Source organism: Acartia tonsa, chromosome 9, assembly GCF_053477335.1.
Source record: "Acartia tonsa isolate MP-2025a chromosome 9, ASM5347733v1, whole genome shotgun sequence".
Classification (NCBI taxonomy): domain Eukaryota; kingdom Metazoa; phylum Arthropoda; class Copepoda; order Calanoida; family Acartiidae; genus Acartia; species Acartia tonsa.
In genome coordinates, this window is record NC_137268.1 from 18,322,288 (window position 1) to 18,345,359 (window position 23,072).

At 32.8% G+C, this 23,072-nt stretch overlaps 1 protein-coding gene across 1 annotated transcript; it reads right to left on the reverse strand.

Moving 5' to 3' along the window:
• Positions 1 to 9,312: 9,312 nt before the first annotated feature.
• Positions 9,313 to 18,242, reverse strand: LOC145328379 (compound eye opsin BCRH2-like). Its single transcript, XM_080172012.1, has 14 exons — positions 18,179 to 18,242; positions 17,121 to 17,197; positions 16,583 to 16,678; positions 15,851 to 15,928; positions 15,396 to 15,453; positions 15,067 to 15,093; positions 14,757 to 14,860; positions 14,115 to 14,240; positions 13,611 to 13,697; positions 13,073 to 13,189; positions 12,545 to 12,576; positions 11,469 to 11,563; positions 11,043 to 11,138; positions 9,313 to 9,785 (listed from the first exon to the last, which is right to left on the reverse strand). The coding sequence occupies exons 1-14, from the start codon at positions 18,237 to 18,239 to the stop codon at positions 9,724 to 9,726; spliced, it is 1,116 nt and encodes a 371-aa protein (XP_080028138.1). The 5' UTR covers positions 18,240 to 18,242; the 3' UTR covers positions 9,313 to 9,723.
• Between the last annotated feature and the right edge of the window lie 4,830 nt (positions 18,243 to 23,072).

The window sequence follows — 23,072 nt, forward strand, 5'->3', positions numbered from 1 at the left end:
TTATTGTAAATCTGAAATAATAATTACATTTAATTAAGTTATTCATTTTGCAACATATTGGTTGATTCCCAAAACCAAAAAATGCAGCTTTTTCGAGGACACTCTTTATATTTACCAGTGCCTCAATGACATGTGCAAAGCTTCTCTTCAAATCACAAGATATAATTTAATAAATGAATGTATTTATAAATGTTTAAAACTTAAGTAGTTCTAAGATACATTAATAAATCCATGGATATTTAATATAAAAAGAATGCAAAGTTGCACAGCATAGTAGTTTAATAGTAGTGTTGGGGAACCGAAGCTTTAGAAACATACTTTGCATATTTAAAAATTATTATTTTGAGATCAGACATTTTATGCTGATAATCCTGGGCATTCTGCTTAATATCTTTAGAAATCAAAAGAAATTATATATGAAATTATGTTTCAATAAAAGTCATTGATTAATATCAAACTATTCAAAAACTGTGAACCTTTTTCATGTAATTCTATACACTTGTATAATCTGATCAAAGATGCAGAGAGCACTCAAACCCATCCATAGGCCAAGAGCACTTCCCAAATCAACCACCAAGCTGAACATGTCATAGGCATACACATCTGTAAAATCATTAACTAAAATAAACTATGTTTAAAAAGAATCTTTGTATAGGATTGGCTGTTGCTTTATAATTGGTGCATTTCTTGATAGGTTAAGCAACTGCTTTTCATAGTTTAGAAATGTTGGAAAAAGGCCATTTAGGCTTAGAAGTTCATTTCAAAACCCTTAACTATATAAGTAAAAGTTTTATATAAATAATTTTTAACAAGATAATTTTCAGTATTAATATTTATCAGTTAATTCCTTTATATACAGTGACTTCTGGGTTAGCATCTAAAACAGAATATCCTCTGACTTTTTTGTTTGATACTTTTAGGGCATTGATCATTTTCATACTCATTGAAGTACATGGGCTCAAACAGCCACTAAAAATTGAAGTATCAAATCCTTTGATAAATCTTCCAATTTCATAAGCTATTTCATCAAGATCTTGTTTGCTTGGCATTTGGGCTTTCACATCCTTGTCACAGGTTAAATTTTTCAAGACAGGTAACCAAGGTGGTAAACATTTATACCATGCTAGAAATCTTTCTTGCATTGCAGTTTCAACACATTCTCCATAACTGGAACCAATAGCTTCATAATCAGTGCAGGTTATGTCCTTGTGAATCTTATGATCATACAAAGTATATTCAACCTCAAAGTTGTGTCCTTCATATAAGTTTTTCCAGTTGGGACCAAATACGCCTTCACCAATTATCATAATATTTAGAACTAGCCTGTTTTCTCTCATTGGGTCAACAAAGAGATAGAAAGTTTTTCTCTTTGACTTTATACAGTTAGGGAGTTGAATCCATTTTTATAGAAGCAGAAATATAATCTATGATTATAGTTTGGACCCTCTAAAACTGTAATCTACCCTTCCACTTTCCCCTCTCTTGGTGAAGATATCTTCAACGCCGATACGATTTTTGAAATATATGATTCCACTTTTATCTCTCTTGTTAAAGATATCTTCACCAAGAGAGGCAAAAGTGGAATCTTAAATTTCAAAAATCGTATCGGCGTTGAAGATATCTTTACCAAGAGAGGGGAAAGTGGAATCTTACATTTCAAAAATCGTATCGGCGTTGAAGATATCTTCACCAAGAATGGGGAAAGTAGAATCTTACATTTCAAAAATCGTATCGGCGTTGAAGATATCTTCACCAAGAGAGGGGAAAGTGGAAAGGTAGATTACAGTTTTAGAGGGTCCAAACCATAATCATAGATTATATTTCTGCTTCTATAAAAATGGATTCAACTCCCTAACTGTTATAGTTATTGTTTTTGTTAAAAACTTTACTTTTACACAAAATCCATAAGGAGCAATGTAAACCATTTCAGTGTGAACCGTAGTATTTTTTGCAATATCATCATCTTTAGCTGAATAAGAATTGACACTATAATCAACGTCTAGCATCAAATTTTGGACTTGTTCATAAGTAAGATTTCCATACTTGCCAGTCCAAGTGATAGTGTTGTTATCAGGTATAAGACCATATGTAAACTTTGTAAAGGTTTCATAACCTAATTGTACAGCAGCATCATAGTTGGTCTGTTCATCTTGGCAAACATAAATGTATGGCTTTACTATATCATCATAGTGTTTAGTAGAAGTTTGTTGAACTACAGGCCTATAAAATAGGAGTCATTTTAGACAACATTTTTAAAATAGTTTTTTAAGATTATTTAGTACAGATGAAAAACTTAGAATACAGAAATGCGTTTAATTATCAATTCTAATGAAAGTGGTTTATGATATATTTTCCAGGATTAGATAAAAAGGGTTTGGATAAAAAAATGTTCATCTACTCACCTTTCAATGTATTTAAAAATAGAATTTTGCATCTGGAATACAAATATTCCAAAAGCTAAAACTTTGAATATAATTCTAATTTTAACAAAACTACTTATGTTCATTTTAGTGGATATTCTAAATATTTAAAACACAATAACACAAAGTTAAATATTTACTAAATGTAAAAACATAATACAGTTAGGGAGTTGAATCCATTTTTATAGAAGCAGAAATATAATCTATGATTATGGTTTGGACCCTCTAAAACTGTAATCTACCCTTCTACTTTCCCCTCTCTTGGTGAAGATATCTTCAACGCCGATACGATTTTTGAAATATAAGATTCCACTTTTGTCTCTCTTGTTGAAGATATCTTCACCAAGAGAGGCGAAAGTGGAATCTTAAATTTCAAAAATTGTATCGGCGTTGAAGATATCTTCACCAAGAGAGGGGAAAGTGGAATCTTACATTTCAAAAATCGTATCGACGTTGAAGATATCTTCACCAAGAGAGGCAAAAGTGGAATCTTAAATTTCAAAAATCGTATCGGCGTTGAAGATATCTTCACCAAGAGAGGGGAGAGTGGAAAGGTAGATTACAGTTTTAGAGGGTCCAAACCATAATCATAGATTATATTTCTGCTTTTATAATAATGGATTCAACTCCCTAACTGTAATAACAATAATGTGTTACAGCTGGAAACATTGAGAAAATGTCGAGAAAGTTATTAAAAGCGAAGCTTTTCTATAATTAGGGTCGGACCGTCCGTACGTCCGTAACGGATAGCTTTTTTCGTTAATTTAGGCATGTTAGAATTCTCCTATTGATTTCAAACTTTGCATGGTGATTCCTGTAGTAGTTAGTTACGATTTAGAAAGCGTAGCAACTTTATAGTCATTACCAGAATGTCCGTACGTCAATTTTAAACATGTTGATTTTTTTTACTTTTTTAACAACTAATTTTTATGTGATCTAATAATCCGATAGATCTGATTTTTAGTTTACTGATTCCTGCAACAACAAAGTACAATATTATAAGCAAAGCAACTCTATAATCAAGTCCTAAAAATGTAAGTATGTCCATAAACATTATCCTGTTTCAAGCAGTTTTTCAACAAATTTACTTACATTTTTGCTTTGACTCTTATACATTTATATTCTGATTATTCAGTTCTGACATTATACAAGTGTTATTGTCCGTTTGTCCTACCGTTTCAGTGCTTCGCTTTTATGGATGTTGTCATCCTTGTTTTCCTTTTAAATAACAGCAGAAAATTACAGTCAATTCATAAACATTACAATGAACTAATTAATTGTTACATTATGTACATAATCCTCAGTAATAAGGTATATCCAACAAGCAAAATAATATTTAATACATGTAAATTGTCTTTATGGAGAAGCTTTTGTATCCAAAATTATAATTAAAATCTGCTAAAATTACCAAATATTTTTTGAAACTAATTCAGTTGTTGATTACAGCTGCATACTCCCACCTACAGCTTAAGTTTAAACTATGTTAAAGAACCTTGGTTTATTTGTTTGTAACAATATGTAAATTTTTTGGGTGCTATTTAAGAAACTTTTAACAGTTATAAATCTATCTCAACCATAACATTTATAAATTAGTAACTACTGCTGCTTCATAACGAAATATATTTCAAAGAAAAAAATCTTCATTATCAATCGCATCTGTAATAGAAAACAACAACATAAATAAATGAAAAAAAGCATTAAGAATTATACAAAAATAGTCAAAATGTTAAAATATATCATAAAAAATAAAATTTTAAATTCACAGCTACTGTTTAGATCTTTACTTGATCACAACCAAACAACAAATAAAGGAGAAGCGGTCAAACTGGCTGTGTGACTTTTAATTTGCCTGGTTTGTTGGTCTGTCGGCAATGCTTCAAAGATATATTTTTTTTTTTTATGTTTTGCTACTAATGGATGTTGTCATCTTTGTTTGATTGTATACAATTGTTCACATTTGAAAATTTTTTGTAAGAGAACAATTCAAGGAACAATGGGCAGAGCAGAGTTTCCACGCTGGATTTAAAATCATCCCTTCCTTGTGAATAGAGGTTTTGACTTTTTTGATGTTTTTTTGTTTCCATATCCCTTGTCCATATATTTTCTATTGCACAAAAATAGGTAAAAAAAATAATTATCCATTCTTGTACAGAATACAAGGCGCATGGACAATAAGAGATATAAGTTTTTCGGAATTTTAATGTAGGGAGGAGATTTGAAATCTGCATCAAATTTTAAGGATTTTTTTTATAAAATTCGTTTTTTGTACAATTCTTTATCTAAAAGCGGAAATACATTTTAAGTTAATTAATTTTGACCAATAGGATAGGTGGATTTTAAACTACTTGCGCTCTAATTGGTTGAATGGTGTACGACATCCAATCAGAGCGCAGATTTTTTAAATCCACCAATCACGGATGCCAAAATTAATTAACTTAATTTGTATTTCCGCTTTTAGATAAAGAATTATACAAAACTTATATCTCTTAATGGACAACAATGTGAGTAAAAATGGAAAATAACAAACTAACAATAACATGTATTAATTAATATTCGTTATTTCATAACTATTTGACTTTTATTTTTAGAAAGGTATTCACTAAAAAAATAAATTTAGTTTTATTTGGATCTTGCACCAGATTATCATGTTCTCTAATAAAATGAAAATTGTAGCAGGCTACAATAACGGCCCCCTTCCCTTCTCCTGTATAAACGAACTGTAAAAATTAAATTTTAACTTAAATTGACGACAATTTCCCCCCTGTCATAATATCCACGTATTTTCTATATCAATTACTACAGACCTGTGGGGGAGGGAGGAATTTTTTTCACTAATCTAAGAATCACTTAAATATAGAATATTTTTTTTGTAGCAGGGTGGGGAAGGACCAAAGAAGATAAATTATAGAATAGAATCCAGGTAGAAGATTCTGCCTGGCTAGCCTGAAGTAAAATTGGAACTTTTGAAAGACCAAAACGGCTACAAGGCTGTTAGTAAATAACATGATTTCAGTAATTATTCAGAAAAAATATTCAAAATAAATTTCTTTTCCAATGATTTACTAAAAGCCATGTAGCCAAGAATCCAGCTTCCTCTTCCCTATTCACAATGGGTTAAAAATGAATTTAATGTGCATATTAAGCCTTAAAAAAATAATTATGTAAGAAAATTTACAAAAAATATTGGTCTCAGAATTTATATTATAAAACTAGGTTGCGCTCTTATGTTTCTTATATTAGATGTTGATACAAATTAAACTTTTCTAGTTTTGTCCAACTAGTCATTGTGATTTGTCATTCATCATCGCCATTTATCTCTTCTTTCCAGAGCATAGGCCACGCACAATGGTTCTCCATTTATCTTTGAATTGGGCCTCAGTAGAGGCTTCACTGAAAGATGAAAAATTCTTTTTACTCAGTTCTTCAAGGAATTCCCTCCTCCAGGTTGTTTTTGGTCTACCTGGTTTCCTTTTTCCTGTGAAGGGGTCCCAAGTCAAGGCTTGATAGGTTAAATCATCATGCCCTTTCCTTAGAGTGTGCCCCAACCATCTCCATTTTCTCTGTTTTATTGTCAGTTTGATGTCTGACATATCACTGCGCTCTAAAAGCTCAGCATTTGTGATCTTGTTTGGCCAAAAGATCTTGTGGATTCTCCTAAGACATTTGTTGACATATGTCTGAAGCTTGGAGACCACTGCTGTGTTTAGGAACCAAGTTTCGGCCCCATACAGCAAAACAGACAGAACATTTGACTTGAAAAGTCTTAACTTGGTCTTTATGGAGATGTTGTTGGAATTCCAAATTTTATTCAAGCTGGCAAAGGCTGTTCTAGATTTGTTAATTCTAGCTTTAACATCTGTCAAAGTGCCTCCAGCTTCATCAATTTTACTTCCAAGATACTCAAAGCAGTTAACATCCTCAAGAATTTGATTTCCAATAGTTATTGGTTCTTGGGAGTTTGCATTTAATCTGAGTATTTTAGTTTTTGGAACATTTATTTCAAGTCCAACTTTCTTGGAAGTTTCAGCTATCATGTTAGTCCTTCTTTGCATTTGACTTCTATTGCTTGTTAACAAAGCAATATCATCAGCAAAGTCCAGATCTCCCAAATATTTGGGATTGCCAAATAACTGCCAGCGAATGCCATCATTGCTTTCACAGTTCTTCATGATCCAGTCAATGGCAAGGAGGAAAAGGAAGGGAGAGAGAAGGCATCCTTGTCTGACACCTGTTACAATCTCAAAAAAGGTTGATAGTTTACCTTTATACATAACATTTCCACCTCCTTTATGATAGATAGCTTTAATGATATTGATTATCTTTTCTGGAATGCCATAGTGTCGGCAGATTTTCCAGAGTGATTTCCTGTCTAAAGAATCAAATGCTTTTTTGTAGTCAATAAAGTTTATAAAAAGCTCAGAGTTCCATTCCTTGGATTGCTCTATGATGATTCTTAGAGAGGTTATCTGATCAATAGTGGAACGGTTTGGTCTAAATCCAGCCTGATTAGGTCTTAGCTTTTCATTAACCTTCTTCTTTATTCTATTAAGAAGAATCCTACTAAGGATACGGCCAGGTACTGAAAGAAGCATTATCCCTCTGTAGTTTCCACACTGGGTCAAGTCTCCTTTTTTGGCCAGTATTGAGATATGTCCATTTTTCCAGTCCTCTGGGCATAACTCATCATTCCATATCTTAGTGATCAAAGGTAGGAATGCCTCAGCAGATGTGTCTAGGTCTGCTTTCATGACCTCAGCTGGGATGTTATCAGGTCCTGCGGCCTTGTTATTTTTCAAACTTTTAATGGCCTCCTTGATTTCCAATAGATTTGGCGCTCGACAGTCAATGTCAAGTGCATCTGAGGGTGGAATCTCAGTTTCTTCCTCTGGAACTGGAAGATTCAGCAGTTCAGTGAAATGTTCTGCCCATCTATTTAGAATATCCTCATCAGTTTTAAGGAGTGAACCATCCCTATCCCTGATGTGTGATCCTGATTTGTGTACTTTGCCTGCAATGCTCTTAGTAATCTCATAGACAACTTTCATTCTATTTTGATTAGCAGCATTTTCTGCTTGCAAGGCAAGGTTTTCCAAGTGTTCTTTTTTGTCAATTCTGACACTTTTTTGGATTTCCCTGCTGAGCCTCTTATACAGGTCTTTATCTTCTGGAGAGTTTCTAGAGAGTGTCTTTTGTCTTACCTCTCTTCTTTGATCCATGAGATCAATGGATCTTTGAGTGATCCACGGCTTTTGGTTAGCCTTTTTGAAACCTAATTTTTCTTGGCTGGTATCATTATAAACTTTTTTGATACCTTGCCAAATATCTTCCACTCCATCTTCCTCTTGAAGAGTCAGCAACTCAAATCTATTCTTTAGAGTGAGCTTAAACTCTTGCAACTTTTCAGAGTTTTGGAGGGTTGTTAAATTATATTTCTTCCTGGGGTTAGGCTTTGTGTCCTGCTTTTTAAATCTAAGCCGAACTTTAGAAGATAGAAGATAATGGTCTGAATTAACATCAGGTCCTCTTTCAACCCTGACATCAAGGAGAGAACCTTTAAAGCGTCTAGATATACATATGTGGTCTATCTGGTTAAAGGTTCTTTGATCTGGTGATCTCCAGGTGGCAGTATGAATCTTTTTGTGTTTAAAGATGGTTCCACCAATGACAAGTTTGTTTTCAGTACAAAAACTTACAAGTCTATCACCATTGTCATTTTCCTTGCCATTACTTAAGCCTAGGCCATATCTGCCCATAACTTCTTCTAAATTCTCATTATTACTCCCCACTTGAGCATTGAAATCTCCTAGGAGCATGGTCAGATCCTTTTCTTTATGACCATTTTTAAATACAGAGTCAAGCTGGTCATAAAATTCGTTTTTGACCTCTGTATTTGCTTGTTCTGTAGGAGCATATGCTACTATAATTCTCAGTTTGATGTTTTTAACTGAGGATTTGAAATAAGCCTCCATAATTCTAGGACCATGGGGTTGCCAACTTGTCATGGCCTGCTCTGCTTGCTTGGTCAGCATAAGAGCCACCCCTTGATTATGGCCTAGATCCTCATTCATATGACCTGAGTATAGTATTTTCAAGCCAGAATGATGTTTAAACTCTCCATTGTTTGTCCACCTTGATTCGGTGATAGCCAGGATGTCAACCTTGGCTTTTAGCATTTCTCGGCAAATGTTTTCTGTCTGGCCTGACTGAAACATTGTCCGAACATTCCAGGTGCAAATTTTTGCTGGTCTGCGGGAATTCAGAATCATCCGCCTGACTGGTCCGTTAGCGGTTTCCCAGCCAAACATCATATTGTTGTTTCCAACCTCTACTTCGTTCCCGAGCCCAAAGTTAAATTGGTCATTACTTTGTGCGGGTTGAACATAAGCAGGTTTTTTCTAGGGAGGGATTGTTAGCCCCACCCAAACCCCCTGAACTGGGGGAAGTGACCAGAATTCAGTCTGGCATCTACCCTAGGACCTTTCCAGCACAGTAGGACTCTTCTGGTGTAGCTCCTAGGATCATTGATGCACGGTGCAGGATGGACGGCGTGCACGTAACTGGTCTCCCATCCATTGTGATTTGTACTTTATCATTATTGTCTTTACTGCGCAAGTCAAAGATTCCTTCAAATTTCCCAGAAATATTTAGGGTTTTCATTTCTATTCCTCCTTATTCTATGGGAAGGACAACTATGGTTAAATTGTTCTACAATCCTTCCTCTCTCAGAGTATAACAGATCATAAAAAAAGTATATTATTTTTTTGTATATAACGTTTTTAAAAAAAAATTTTGGCTCAGGCAAAGTAAGTCTTGCTCAGCTTGTTTTCTGTTTAAGTCATAAAACAATTACATTTTGATTTTTTTAATAAAAAAGATAAATCATAAATCTGTATATTAAAGAGCTTATATTTATTAATGATATTTTAATATTCATAGCATATACAATTTACATATCAAAATACATTCACATCACTTCACATCACTTCACATATATGTAGAAAAAGATATATACAATTTTTACTGGATAATTATTCAATTAATTCTAGTACAAAATATCATATAAATATTTCCAGTATGGCGGAAAAGAACTGGTTCTCAGCCATACTGAAAAATCATGTTTAGCATCGCATTACACACAATTTTCTACGAATATTAGATTGAAATACATAAAATTTTAACCTGTTTTGTTAGCCTTGAGGGGCCACGGAAAGCTGTCTAAAATGCGATAATACTGATTTATATATATTTTCAGTATGGCTCAGAACAGAAATAATATGTCTAGGAAAGACAGATTTCTTGTTCTCTAAGTGGAAGCAGCCACTGTTTGACTTCCATTGGCTAGTCCTTTCTTCACATCTCTAACACCTATATCAAAACAAATTTCGGGTATTTTTCCACGACATCCATCCATAAGGAGCGATTAGTCGTATTTTTAAAATGGCTTTTTATAGGTTATTTTAGGTTAGGTTATATTGTGTTAGATGATTGCCCCACAGGGTTAGGTAATTGGCCCCGCAGGGTTAGAGCCCCCTGCAGGGGCTAGAAATAGGAGAAAAGCTACTGTGAAAAATACGAAGAATCGCTCCTTATGGAGGGATGTCGTGGAAAGGACTATACCCCAAATTTCAAATCATATTAGAAGTGTTTTTTTTTTATTTTGCAGACAAACGAATATTTACACTTGTAAAGTGTCAGAACTGAAAAAGCAGAATATAAATGAATGAGTCGAAACAAAAATGTAAGTAAATTTGTTCAAAAATGGCTTAGATACAGAATACTGTTTTAGGACATACTTACAGTTTTAAGACTTTATTATAGAGATACTTCTCTTATTACATTGAATCTTGTTGTAATAGGAATTAGTATTCCAAAATCAGATAAATAGGATAAATATTTTATATGAAAAATTGTTGTCAAAAAGATTAATTAAAAATCAACATGTTTTAAATGGACGTTTGGATTTACTGGTAACGATTATAGATATGCTAACCTTTCTAAATTAAATCTAACTGTTATAGGAATCAACATGCAAAGTTTGAAATTGATAGGACAATTCTAAGATATCTAAATTAACGAAAAGAGTTAATCGTTACGGACGGACGTACGGACCCTAATTATAGGAAAGCTTTGATTTTAAAAATATGTTTCAGTGACTTTAATTAACTATTAAAATTCTATAATATTTTTACGTTTTGACATTCAGGGGGTTGTGAAATTAGATGGTAATAATTATATATTCCATCTTTATACATAGATGTAAATAAAGATTTTTAAAATCAAATATGTCTGCAATGTCAAATTTTAGTGTTTAAAAAAAAACATTTTAGAGATAAATGCTATCAGAATTGTTAGCTATGTATATTATGGACTTAATTGTTCTTTTATGTTTCTTCAGAGGGGGAGACCCCCCCCCCCCCTACTTTCAATTGTAATTGAAAAAAAATTGGATGGGTTATTTTTCCCTTATAAACCTTCCTAAGACCCATGAGAAGCTACCCTGTAAAGGAGAACTATATCGGTTTAGTGGTTAGCGAGATCCTTCAGTGCACACACACACAGACAGAGATCCTTTAACTTTATCTCAAGGATTTTAAAGGATTATTTATTAGGTTCAATATTTACCAATTCCAAGACAAGGTAAATTCTCCGCCATTGCCTCCCTGTAACCTGGATGGGCCACTGCGAATACCAAAGGATTCAGAGAGGATGTTGTCTTCACTAATAAAAAGAAAATTATACATTCAAAATATTCTAAAATAAATATTGTGATTAATAAAGGAGCAGCATATAGATAGTGCTTATAAAAAATGAGGTCACACAATTCTTATGACCAAAGATAGGCCAGCCCAGTATACATTTTACTATTGGTCAGTTAAAATGTATAATGGTCTATCATTGGTCATTTGTATTTTATGTTGTAATTTTTTCATAGTCACTATAAGCTGCTTCATTGATAAATAAATTATAATATTCTCTGACTATTGAAATTATATTCATTAAATTGAATACAGAATAATTAAGATATGGGTATTCAAGATCTTAACTTACCTAGTAAAGACGGCATGCCAGCAACTAAAGGTGTGAGAGTTGCATAATTTCCAGTAAGTCCTATCAGCACAACTATGGTGTATGGACACCAAGTGCCTGACAAAGCAGCAGAAATCATAATTTTTTTAGTTTTTGTTGCATAGAATAACAAGAGGTTTCTTTCCGCAGGATTTCCACTTTTATTTTCTAGTATGGCTTCGAAACCGATTAATATCCACTGCATTAGAACCGATTCTCAGCCATATTGAAAAATCATGTAAAGCATCGTATTACACACAATTTTCCACGGATATTAAAATAAGACTCATAAAATTAATACATTTTATGTTAGAATTTTAATATCCGCTGAAAGCTGTTTATAATACTATGCGATAAATTTTACTAAATTTATTCTAAACTTATGTTAATGCTACGGTTTAAAGTTATATATTCTGATGTAATATTTTTATGCATACCATTTATTAATGTAAAAAAATTATTTTGTAAAATATCTTTGTAAATTTAATGAGACATTATTTTAAATTAGATTGCTTATTATTTATCTACTATTTGTTGTGGAAATAAGAGCAACCTTTTTGTTTTTTGAAAGGTCATGTGTTCAAATATTGACCCAATTAAAGTATTGACAAAAGACCTATTTTGTCTAATAAGGAGTATCCAACATTGAGAGTTGGCTTATGTATGTTGATCTTAAGTAATGAGCATCCTACATAGTTTAATATTATATTTTAACATTAAGCGGTTACGACACTAGAGGCCTTTAATGGCACGTAATATGTTTGTTTACTTCTTAATCTTTATTGTTGAGATCAGCTATTTACCCAAAAATATGGGGTAATTAATAAAGTTTAGGTTTCTTTTACAATTTACCTAGGGAGGGTGTAGGTTCCCTTCCTCAAAATATTTATAAACCTTTCCTATAAAATTAAATGAGAAGCTAGCCTGTATATAATGGAGAACCATAGCAGGTCAGTAGTTAGCGAGATATTTCGGTACAAACAGACAGACACACAAATATCCTTTTCCTTTATTATTAGGATTTCTTTTTAAAACAAATTATTGAAATGATGATTTTTCCTATCCAGAGAAGAACATTTGTCATGGCAACCTAAAAAAATATATTTTTTAGTAGTTTATATGAAAAAGAAGAATTATTACTCATGGCTGTAAAAAGAAACAGAGCAAAGTGCCTCCAAAAAATGACGTCATACAATTCATAGTACCAATTATAGGCCAGTTTGAATTGTAATTGACCAATGGTAAGATTTATACTGGCCTCTCATTGGTCACTTGTATTGTATGACGTCATTTTTTGGCAGCACTTTACGCTGTTTCCTGTAAAAAAGACATCAATGGAAAACAACTTAACAACAACTTTAGTAAAAAAATAATTAAATGTAGCACAGTAAATATACAGAGAACACTCAAGCTTTTTCAGCATATGCCAATTTCATTAGAAATTGGTGACGTTTTAACTTAGGCAACAATTCTTAAATAAACCATCCCTAACTTATTTGCCTAAAAAACTATTCACAGCAGTCCAAAAAATGAAAATAACCCATCACAATTGTTAGACTATGAACGCTAGATAATTTTATTTTTACCTTAGCTATCTTAAATTCAGCATTTTCATTTGAATTTGCTTGTTTAATAGAATCAACTCCCATTTTCTTTGCCTGACTCCGCAACTCTGCTTCGTGCACTACCACAGCTCTGGTTATCTAAATAAACAATTATTGGTTTCCTAGCAGCTACACACCTTTTTAGGGTGGGGGTAGGGGGGTCAATCAACCCTCCCCCATTTCTAATTTTTGTTTAAAAATATTTTTTTTTTGGGGGGGGGGGGGGTAAGGGGGCGATTCCTCTTCATAAGGTGGTTATGAACATTCTCAGGACCTATTAAAAAGAAATTACCCAGTAAATGAGAACCACATCGGTTCAGGGGTTAGCGTGATAATTCGGTAGGAACAAAAAACAGACAGACAGATAGACATTCTGATACTTTACTATAAGAATTTGACCTTTTCCATAATAAGGGTATATCCGTCAGTTTGCTAGAACAATTAGCTCATTTTATATATTTAGACATGTTAGAATTGTCCTATTGATTTCAAACTCTGTTGCAAAAACGAATATCCTGACCTTGGCATAGAAGTAGATAACAAAGCACATTGGAATCAGGAAATGTGTTATCAGAGTGTACAGGATAAAACTCTGGTTTACAAAATCCTGAAACAAAATTATACCCTAAATTCAAAAATGCACAATAAAGCTATCCTATGATTTTAATTAGTAAGGTTTATTTTTGTCTAAAGCATAAGGATTTGGTAGGACACGGCTCATCCGCTAGTAATTACATTTAAAGTAAATATTGAAAACATTTACCGCATTAAAATGTTATTTTCTAATTTCTTTTTGCAAATGTTTTTAGAAATCCATGTGTTAATATTCTTTTTCGATGACGTCCAACCTTTTGATGTTGGGAGAAGGGGGGTAATCAAATGTATTTCGAATATCATTTTCTATTTATACCTTGACTTAAAATCTTCAAATTTAAATAAAAATACCTATTAATACACGTTAATTAATTTAAAAATAATTTTTACATTTTTTATTGATACTTTATTGTTTTAAGTATAAACTGACCTTTTTAATATAATCATAGCTGCATGTAATGAGAAGACCCTCGAGACCATAATGTCCCCAACCAAAGAAAGGTCCCATAGCAGACACGGTGGCATAGCTCCATAACGCCAGAACCATCATGACAGCCTGGCATAAAGAACTATAGATTAATACACCTAAACACAATCTTTTTGTCTTCACGTCTTCACTGTTTTATAAGATAAAAGTTCAATATATCCTATAATTTTAAAGTAGTAATCTTTTTTTTGTCTGTAGCAAAGGATCTCGATATTCACTGAACCGATGTGGTTCTCCTTTACAGTGAGGCTCCTAATTAGGTCCTGAGATGTTTTTAGGCTAATTCATTCTTTACTTTTATGTCTAGGGATGGTTTTAAGCTACCTTTATATCCCGGATATTTCAGGGATCTAAATGGACAAGACAATTACGGATAAATTAATGTACATCCCCAATGATGATACACAAAATTACCCATTCTGTAGATTAAGATTATTGCTTGAAACATTTGAACTTAATCAATCAACAAATCAAATTCACTGAGGTCTCCAAAGTTGTTAAGCCAACGAATAAGAAAACGGAATCATAAAATTTTGGGGACTAGCGTAATAAACAGCATGGGTATAACTACTAAATCTTGCTCACCTTCTTCTTGCTGATTCTCTTGGCGGTCAAACCACCGACAATAACATTACAGCGGTCATACCCAATTAATACCATTGACATTATTGATACGGTTCCGGTTATTCCTGAAAATTTTAAACACAGTTAAACAAGAACAAGGATGTCTACATTAATAAGTAGCGAAGCTCAAAAATTATTGATGGACAACCCAAAAAATATTCGTATAACCTTACTTTCTTGCAAGATTAAATCATGTACTTTTAAAAATGATAGTAGCTTAAAAAGTGTAATTTATTTTTTAAAAATCATAATTGCATTCAAATATATTTACCTCCAAGAAAGGCGAAGATCTTACAATCTAAAAATAAAAGATTGCATTTAACAAACATTTACTTAGTAATCGGGTTCGAGTCTGATATACACCACGTCATAGTAGAGACATTAACAATGTTTTTTTTTCTGCCACTATGTTTGACACGTGACACTAACAGTGAGGCTAGGGGGAATGGCTTGAACCATAAACAGGTACAACTTATTACCAGGCACAGTCTTTCAGAAAAAGGTCATGAAATCAAATGGTTGGTTGTCTGTTAGATGTTACTTAACCTAATATAAAAAAGTAGGCGTTGGAGTATCGTATCCAAATAAAAAAAAACTTACTTTGAACACCCCACATCCAGTATCTTTTGATGAAAATATTTATTCCAACAGGCAGACCCTAAATTATTGCATATTAGTATAAAATGCAAGTAATTTATATTTTTAAAAGAGTAAATCAAATTCGATACTAGACCATAATTAATATTTTTTTATCTTTTAGTCTTGTCATTTCTAGTATGACTTTGAAACCATTTTATATCTGCTGGATTAGAACCTGTTATCAGACATACTGAAAAAGCATGTATAGCATCGAATAACATACAATTTCCCATGAATATCTAAATAAAAATTTGAAAATCATTACTAGTTTTGTTAGCCCAGGCCTTCAACCTTCAGGTCTTACAAAGTTTGTTTTAATCTTATAATTTTCATTTTAAATCTGCGTAAAGCTGTCTATGATACGATGCGATAAATAACTATGAGATCACTTAGAAAATAAAAGAATATGTACTTACATGAGTTAACATCATAATAAGATCAGAAAGAGCCAAATTGATTACAAATACATTGGATGAGGTTCTCAACTTTTCTGTCTAAACATAACAACAAGAAAATCCATAAATTGTCCGAAAAAATGAGCCGTGTGACGTCAATAGATCCATCTCTTTTTAAGGGGTTTCCTTTCCCACCTCTCCTCTCATCTTTACCGTTTTATGATGTCAAGCGGCTTTTTTTCCGAACACTTTGTAGAGAATTTCGCTAGAGAAAATTTTAATCATTTAAAGAAGACGAAGTTTTTCCGAAAAAAGAGCAGAAATTACCATTTTAAGATTTTGTCTCATGTATGAGCTAGAATTGATATTAAAAAAATGAAAATCAACTAATACTATAGTTGAGGGGGAGGCAAAAAATGTTCTTTACTACAACTAGTATCCGAAAAATTCATTTAAATACTCTCTTGGTATGTTGGTCTGTATAAAATTCGTGGAGGCATTATGGCAAATTATCTTAACAATTTTAACTAGAAAAAGCATCTAGGTGCTCTTTATTCGAAGGTAAAGTGATGGAAAGAAAAATAGAATAAAATCACTCTCAATAGAATTAATAATAAAATAGCCTAAAACCTTCCCAGGACTTTTATAAAGATTTCCTAGACTGGAGATCACAATTGGTTAAGTAATTAATAAAATTAATTAAATCTTAAGCTTCATACAAAAAAAACTTACTACTTAATATAAAAAGATTACCTTAAGAAAAATGTACAACACACATCCATTTCCAAGAATGCTCATAAACAACAGTAAAATCATGGCAACTCCAACCAGTAGATTTATAATCGGGTTCTAATCAATAAAAAAACATATGTATATTATCTTTGTAATCGAGTAAAAGGATCCCGGTAACCACTTTACCCATATGGTTCTCTTTTACAGGGTAGCTTCTCAAAGGTCTTGGGAAGTATTATGAATCGCTAACCACTAAACCCATATGGTTCTCCTTTATAGGGTAGCTTCTCAAAGTTTTGGAAAGTTTTATTTTGGGGGATTATACCAACCCCCTCCCAAGAGAAATCTCCCATAGAAAAATATTAATAAAAGATTAAATTTAATACAATTTTAATTGGATGTTTCAAAGCAGCAGGGTATTAACTTTTCAACTTTTCAAGTAATAATTCTAATCTACTGACAGGGTATTTTGTTTATTATTATTGGTAAAACTAATAATTTTGTTTTCTATTGTCATATCCCTTCAGATTCCTTGATAGATAGATAAAAAATGTCTAACCTGGGGTGGGTATTGAACCCAATGCGGATCTAAAATTTCATCCAATCCAGGTTCTAGACTGTCGCCATGCCTTACATCTTAATAAAACAATCTTTGGATCATGGGAAGATCGATAAAGCGCCTTTTGTCGTATTTTCAAAGTAGCTTATTTAAGGTTAAGTAAATGATAATAATTGCCCCGATGGGTTAAAGCTACCCACAGGGGCTGAAAATAGGAGAAAAGCTACTGTGAAAATACCACGGAACCCCGCTACTTCGTTTCTTTCCTTCATCCCAAACTTTTAGCACCCCAGCCTTCTAATTGTAAGCTTTTTGAAATGCCTATAAAAAAGTACGTCAAACTAACCTACCAATGATCAATTAAAATATATACTGGCATGCTATTGGTAATTTGTATTATATGACGTCATTTTTTAAAGGCTCTATAAAAAGATTCCTGAACATCCTACATCCTATTATATAAAGTAGTAAGGTTTTTTTATCTCTAGCTTAAGGTTTTATTAATTGCTGAATCGATTAAGTTCTCCAGTTCAGGAAAACTTCGCATAGGTCCAGGAGTGGTTTTAGGCTATTTCATTTTTTTAAGATTAAAGTCTAGGTATGGTTTTAAGATATTTTCTCAATCTTCCAATACAGAGCCTCTAGGTGCGCAGCCACTAGTACCAATGTAAAGGACAAGAAATAAATGTAATATAGCTTTCTTAACTTACCTCCCTGTGAGGGCGGGATTCTCATTCAAATTTTAAGTGATCATTTAGAGAATCCAGAGCATCATTGTAATGAGATGCGACACCCAAGGATATTAGGTTAAGTTACATCCAACAGACATCCAACCCTTTGATTGCACGACGTATGTGCGAGAAGTCCTGGCTGTCCATGTCAAGTCATTCCCCCTGCTATAACAATTAATGTCGCGCACCTGATATAGCAGCAGTAGAGATCATTTTTATCTTTAGTTATGACGCGGTGTCTGGCCGAGATTCGAACCTTTCACCTTCCGGACGAAGAGCGGATGCGCTACGTGTTGAGCCACGGTCGCTGGTTTAACTGTAACCTACTTGCTGGATAGTGAAGGTTAAAATATTCGTCCAGGTAAGCTCCAGCCGGCGGTGGCCACATTTTAGTTCTAATTAACAAATACTTTTTACATTTAATATTTTACCAGGGAGGGAGGGGACATTGGGCTGTTTATTACACTAGTGCCCAAAGTCTTATAGTAACGTTTATTATTCCTTGGCTTAATAACTTTGGGGACTTTTGTTGAATTTTAATTCATTTAGTTGAGTATCCAATTTTTTCAACCAATAATTGTAATCTATAAAAGGAGTAATTTTGTGTATCATCATTGGATCATTTCTGTCTTGGTTTTTAAAAAAAGTATCAAATGCTATGTTAAGTTAAAAAAAACATTAATTGAATGATTGTACAGTCATTTTCACATTTAACCCAAAAAATAAGATTTTATTCGTAATTTGTTATTCATTTTTGAAAATTTGAATAAACCAACAAAAAATCAAACATTTTAATGTTTTTCAGAAAGTTGTTTAGGTTTCTAACAAAAGAATTTTAACTGTAAAATTGCTGCTTTATTGTTTTCTTACCCCATATGGAATTTGTCATTCTTGTTTTTAAAGCGAAGCTTTACTGTAATTAGGGTCGGTCCGTCCGTCCGATGTACGTCCGTTACAATTAGCGATTTTCGTTAAATTAAACAGGTTAGAATTGTCCTATCGATTTCAAACTTTGCATGATGATTCCTATAACAGTTAGGTACAACTTAGAAAGCGCAGCATATCTATAATCGTTACCAGAAAGTCCGTACGTCCATTTAAAATATGTTGATTTTTAAATTTTTGACAACAAATTTTTGTATGTTAAAATTATTCGAATCATCTGATTTTTGGTATACTGATTTCTATTACAACAAGGTACAATTTTATAAGCTAAGTGTCTCTATAATAAAGCCCTAAAAATGTAAGTATGTCCTTAAACAGTATCATGTATTTAAGCAGTTTTGCAACAAATTTACTTACAATTTTGTCCATACTTATGCATTAATATTCTGCTTATTCAGTTTTGACATTCTACAAGCGTTAATGTTCGTTTGTCATTCATTTTCAGCATTCGCTTTTATGGATGATGTCATTCTTATTTCTGATAATATTTTGTACTGCCTCTCGGAATAAACTAAAGCAATAATTCTAATATACAATCAATTTATACTAAAGACATGCATTAAATTATATGTAAAGGTTTCATCTTGATATAGGATTACATATACTTACTAGGGATGCTATATAATTATTATCTAATATTGAAATTGATTTAGGAATAGGACAATGGCATTTAAATAAAATATAACAAAGATGACAACATCAATAAGAAGCGAAGCTAACGAAATATAAAACAACTTTAAAACATAACAAGACCTGTTAAACAGACATAATTTCTAACCCTAAACAAATTTACATATCATAGACATTTTTGTAGATTGAGTTCGTCATGAATTACCTCAAACGGGCGGTGATGCTGTCCGCGGCACTTAAACGCAAGGTCCAACAACCTAGGATAACTAAGGGGAGCCAAATGTCTTCTTTTCTGTCCAAACACCCTAGGTATTTGGTTAAGTAACACCAACCAGACAACCAACTCTTTGATTGCACGATCTTTGTCTGAGTTGTCTTAACTGTTCATGGTCATGAGTTGCGCCTGTTTTGGGCCAAGGCATTCCCCCTACTCTAACTATTATGTCACGAACCTGACATAGTAGCAGTAGGAACCATTTGTAACGTCTTAAATTATGACGCGGGTTTAAGCCGAGATTCGAGCATATCACCTCTTGACGACGAGCGAATATGCTAAGTGTTGAGCCACGGTCGCGGGTTTGTAGATTGAGTAACTCACATGATTAAACTGCAATGTAGTTCTTATGCATTTTATTTTTCAATGCAAAAGTAATATATTTGAACTCAATGATGATCATGAATTACATATGCAGAAAAATAGTTTCCATATAATTGTATATGCACATATTTGCAAAGAAAGTGTGACGTCATAAAAATACATCTATTTTCCATAACTTTTTTAGGGGTTTCCTTTCCCACTTCTCCTCTCATCCCTCCTTTTTTAGACGTATTTTTGTGACGTCACACATGACTCTTGCCAGCTCTTCGAGTGCAACCTTTAGTACATATTACAAGAAAATTTAATTTGTCAAGTTGGACAAGATTCAATTTTCTTTCGATGATCTTTCTCTTTTTCCAGTCAATGAATTGAACTGGTTACCTTAGAATCCAGCAAATATCAAGTAAAAATTTTAGCAAAATATTGATTAATCCAACTGTTCAGGGATCTCAATGGATGATGAATTAATATACATCCCCAATAATGCTGGACAAAATTATCCATTTTCTTTACCGATTGAAACTTTGGGCCCTACTACAAAATTCAATAAAAGTATTAGAAGTGTTAATACTGGTGAATAAGATATCGTAATTATAAAATCTTGGGTACCAATAATATTTACAGTCCAATGTTCTTTTCATTCAACTTCCTCATTACAAAATAAATACGAGATGTGTTTTTTTCCTTTTGATTACACTTAATTAAAATTAAAATTTTTATATTTTATGAAATATCTTTTAAATGTTTATTTAACCACCTTTCTATCTATTTATAATAGTTCGATTTACAAAATGACTTGATTTTATTGATCTATTAAAATGTAATGCATTATTACTTACCTACATGTTTTTAAAAGCGAAGCTTTCCTATAATTAGGTTCGGTCCATACGTCCATAACGGTTAGCTATTTTCGTTAATTCAAACAGGTTAGAATTGTCCTATCGATTTCAAACTTAGCATGTTGATTCATATAACAGTTAGGTACGATTTAGCAACTCTATAATCGTTACCAAAAAGTCCGTACTTCCATTTAAAACTTGCTGATTTTTTAGTTTTTTTTTATAAAAAATTTTTGTATGTTAAATTTATCCGATTTATCTGATTTTTTGAATACTGATTCTTAATACAACAAGGTACAATGTTATAAGCGAAAAATTACTATAATCAAGTCCTAAAAATGTAAGTATGTCCTTAAACAGTATCATCTATGTATGGAGTTTAGAAACAAAATTATTTACAATATTGTTTTTACTTATACATTTATATTCTGATAATTCAGCTTTGACACTCTACAAGTGTTAATGTACGTTTGTCCTACCATTTCAGATCTTCGTTTCTATGGATGTTGTCATCCTTGTTTTTATGTTTTTAGAGAAGACCTAGAATTTCCCGGAACTGAATAATAAATTACCAATGCAATATTAATATCTTTATATAAAATACAGTACATTAAAAGGATCTTCCAAGGTTTAGATAATAAATATTCCAAAACAAGGATGACAACATCCATAAAAGCGAAGCTCTGAAACAGTAGGACAAACGGAATATACAAAATATAGATATATAAGTTTTGACAAAATTATAAGAAAATTTGTTTCAACCACAGTATTCTTAAATACAGAATACCGAGGTGAATTCTTAAAAAAACTTTTGCCTCACTAAAATCAATTTGCCTCACTAAAATTTTAGTGAGGCAAAATTATCCCCTCTAATTTTGAGTGAGCCTCACTGATTTTAGTGAGGCAATTTTTTACGAGTTCACCTCTGTTTAAGGACATACTGACAATTTTAGGACTTGATTATAATATTGTACCTTATTGTAATAGGAATCAGTATTCAAAAAATCAGTTAAAATTCAACATGTTTAAAAAAGTGACGTACGGGCACTCTGGTAACGATTATAAAAACGCTTTTTAAATCTACGCCGACACCAAATTGATTAGGGGGGGGGGGGGGGTACACTTTTACCCCTCCTTGGATGTCCCAGCCGCGCCCTATGAGATATTTTTTACCATTACCTCGTAAGGGCGGGATTCTCCTTCGATTTAAGTGATCATCTAGAGAATCCAGAGCATCATCCACGTATAATTGGATGCGATACTTACTATTTATTTCTTGCTCCTGACATAGCAGCAGTAGGATCCACTATTAAGTCTTTAGTTATGACGCTTTGTCGGCCCGAGATTCGAACCTATTACCTCTCCGGCGACGAGCGGATGCGCAACGTGTTGAGCCAAGATCACGGGTTATGAGATAACTTTACTTTCCCAGCACTTTATGAGCCTTATTAAATGGGTTGATTTTATGATAATTAAATTGCCTACAACAATATCACTGTATTCGTTTTAGTTTTTCTTCTTCTAAGGTTTCTCATATTAAAGGAATAACTGTACATTCTCTTTGCGTCCGTAAGTAAGATTCGCATTTGCAATTTCTATAGATGAGAAAGGGATTCTTTTTATGTACAGGATTTTTAACTTTGTGTTTCAACGCTTCCCCCTTATTTTCGAAAAAAATTTAAAAAGAGGATGGGGTAATTCTTTTTCTTGTGTCTAACTCTCAATAGGCCTTTACCTACGATGCCCTAACCGTCAGTAGATACGCAATACGGAATATAACATAACAAATTTATTTCCAAATAAGGTTGGGGTCCTTTAACTTATCTTTCTATCTACAAGAAATACAGAAGCCTAACCTTTAGTTAAAACCATTGTCCACTAAAGAAAACCCATTTAATCCATAGCATTACAGATAAAATTAAAGAAAACTGTAGGGGGCACTATAGCCCTGTGGTAATGCACTAAGTAACGGATATGATAATTCGAGTTCAAACCAAAGTGTGTGATTTAATAACATGTTGTCTCTAATTCTCCTATCAATTCACGCAACCTCCTCCTATTTGCAGCAGAATGGAGATTGTTAGATAGTTTGGATGTCTAATAATCAGGTGTTTAATACCAATACATCCCTTAATCCCAGGATCCTCTTACGGAGAATTAATCAGGGGCACCTGGCATACTCAAAATTAGCGAGATGATAATTCATACA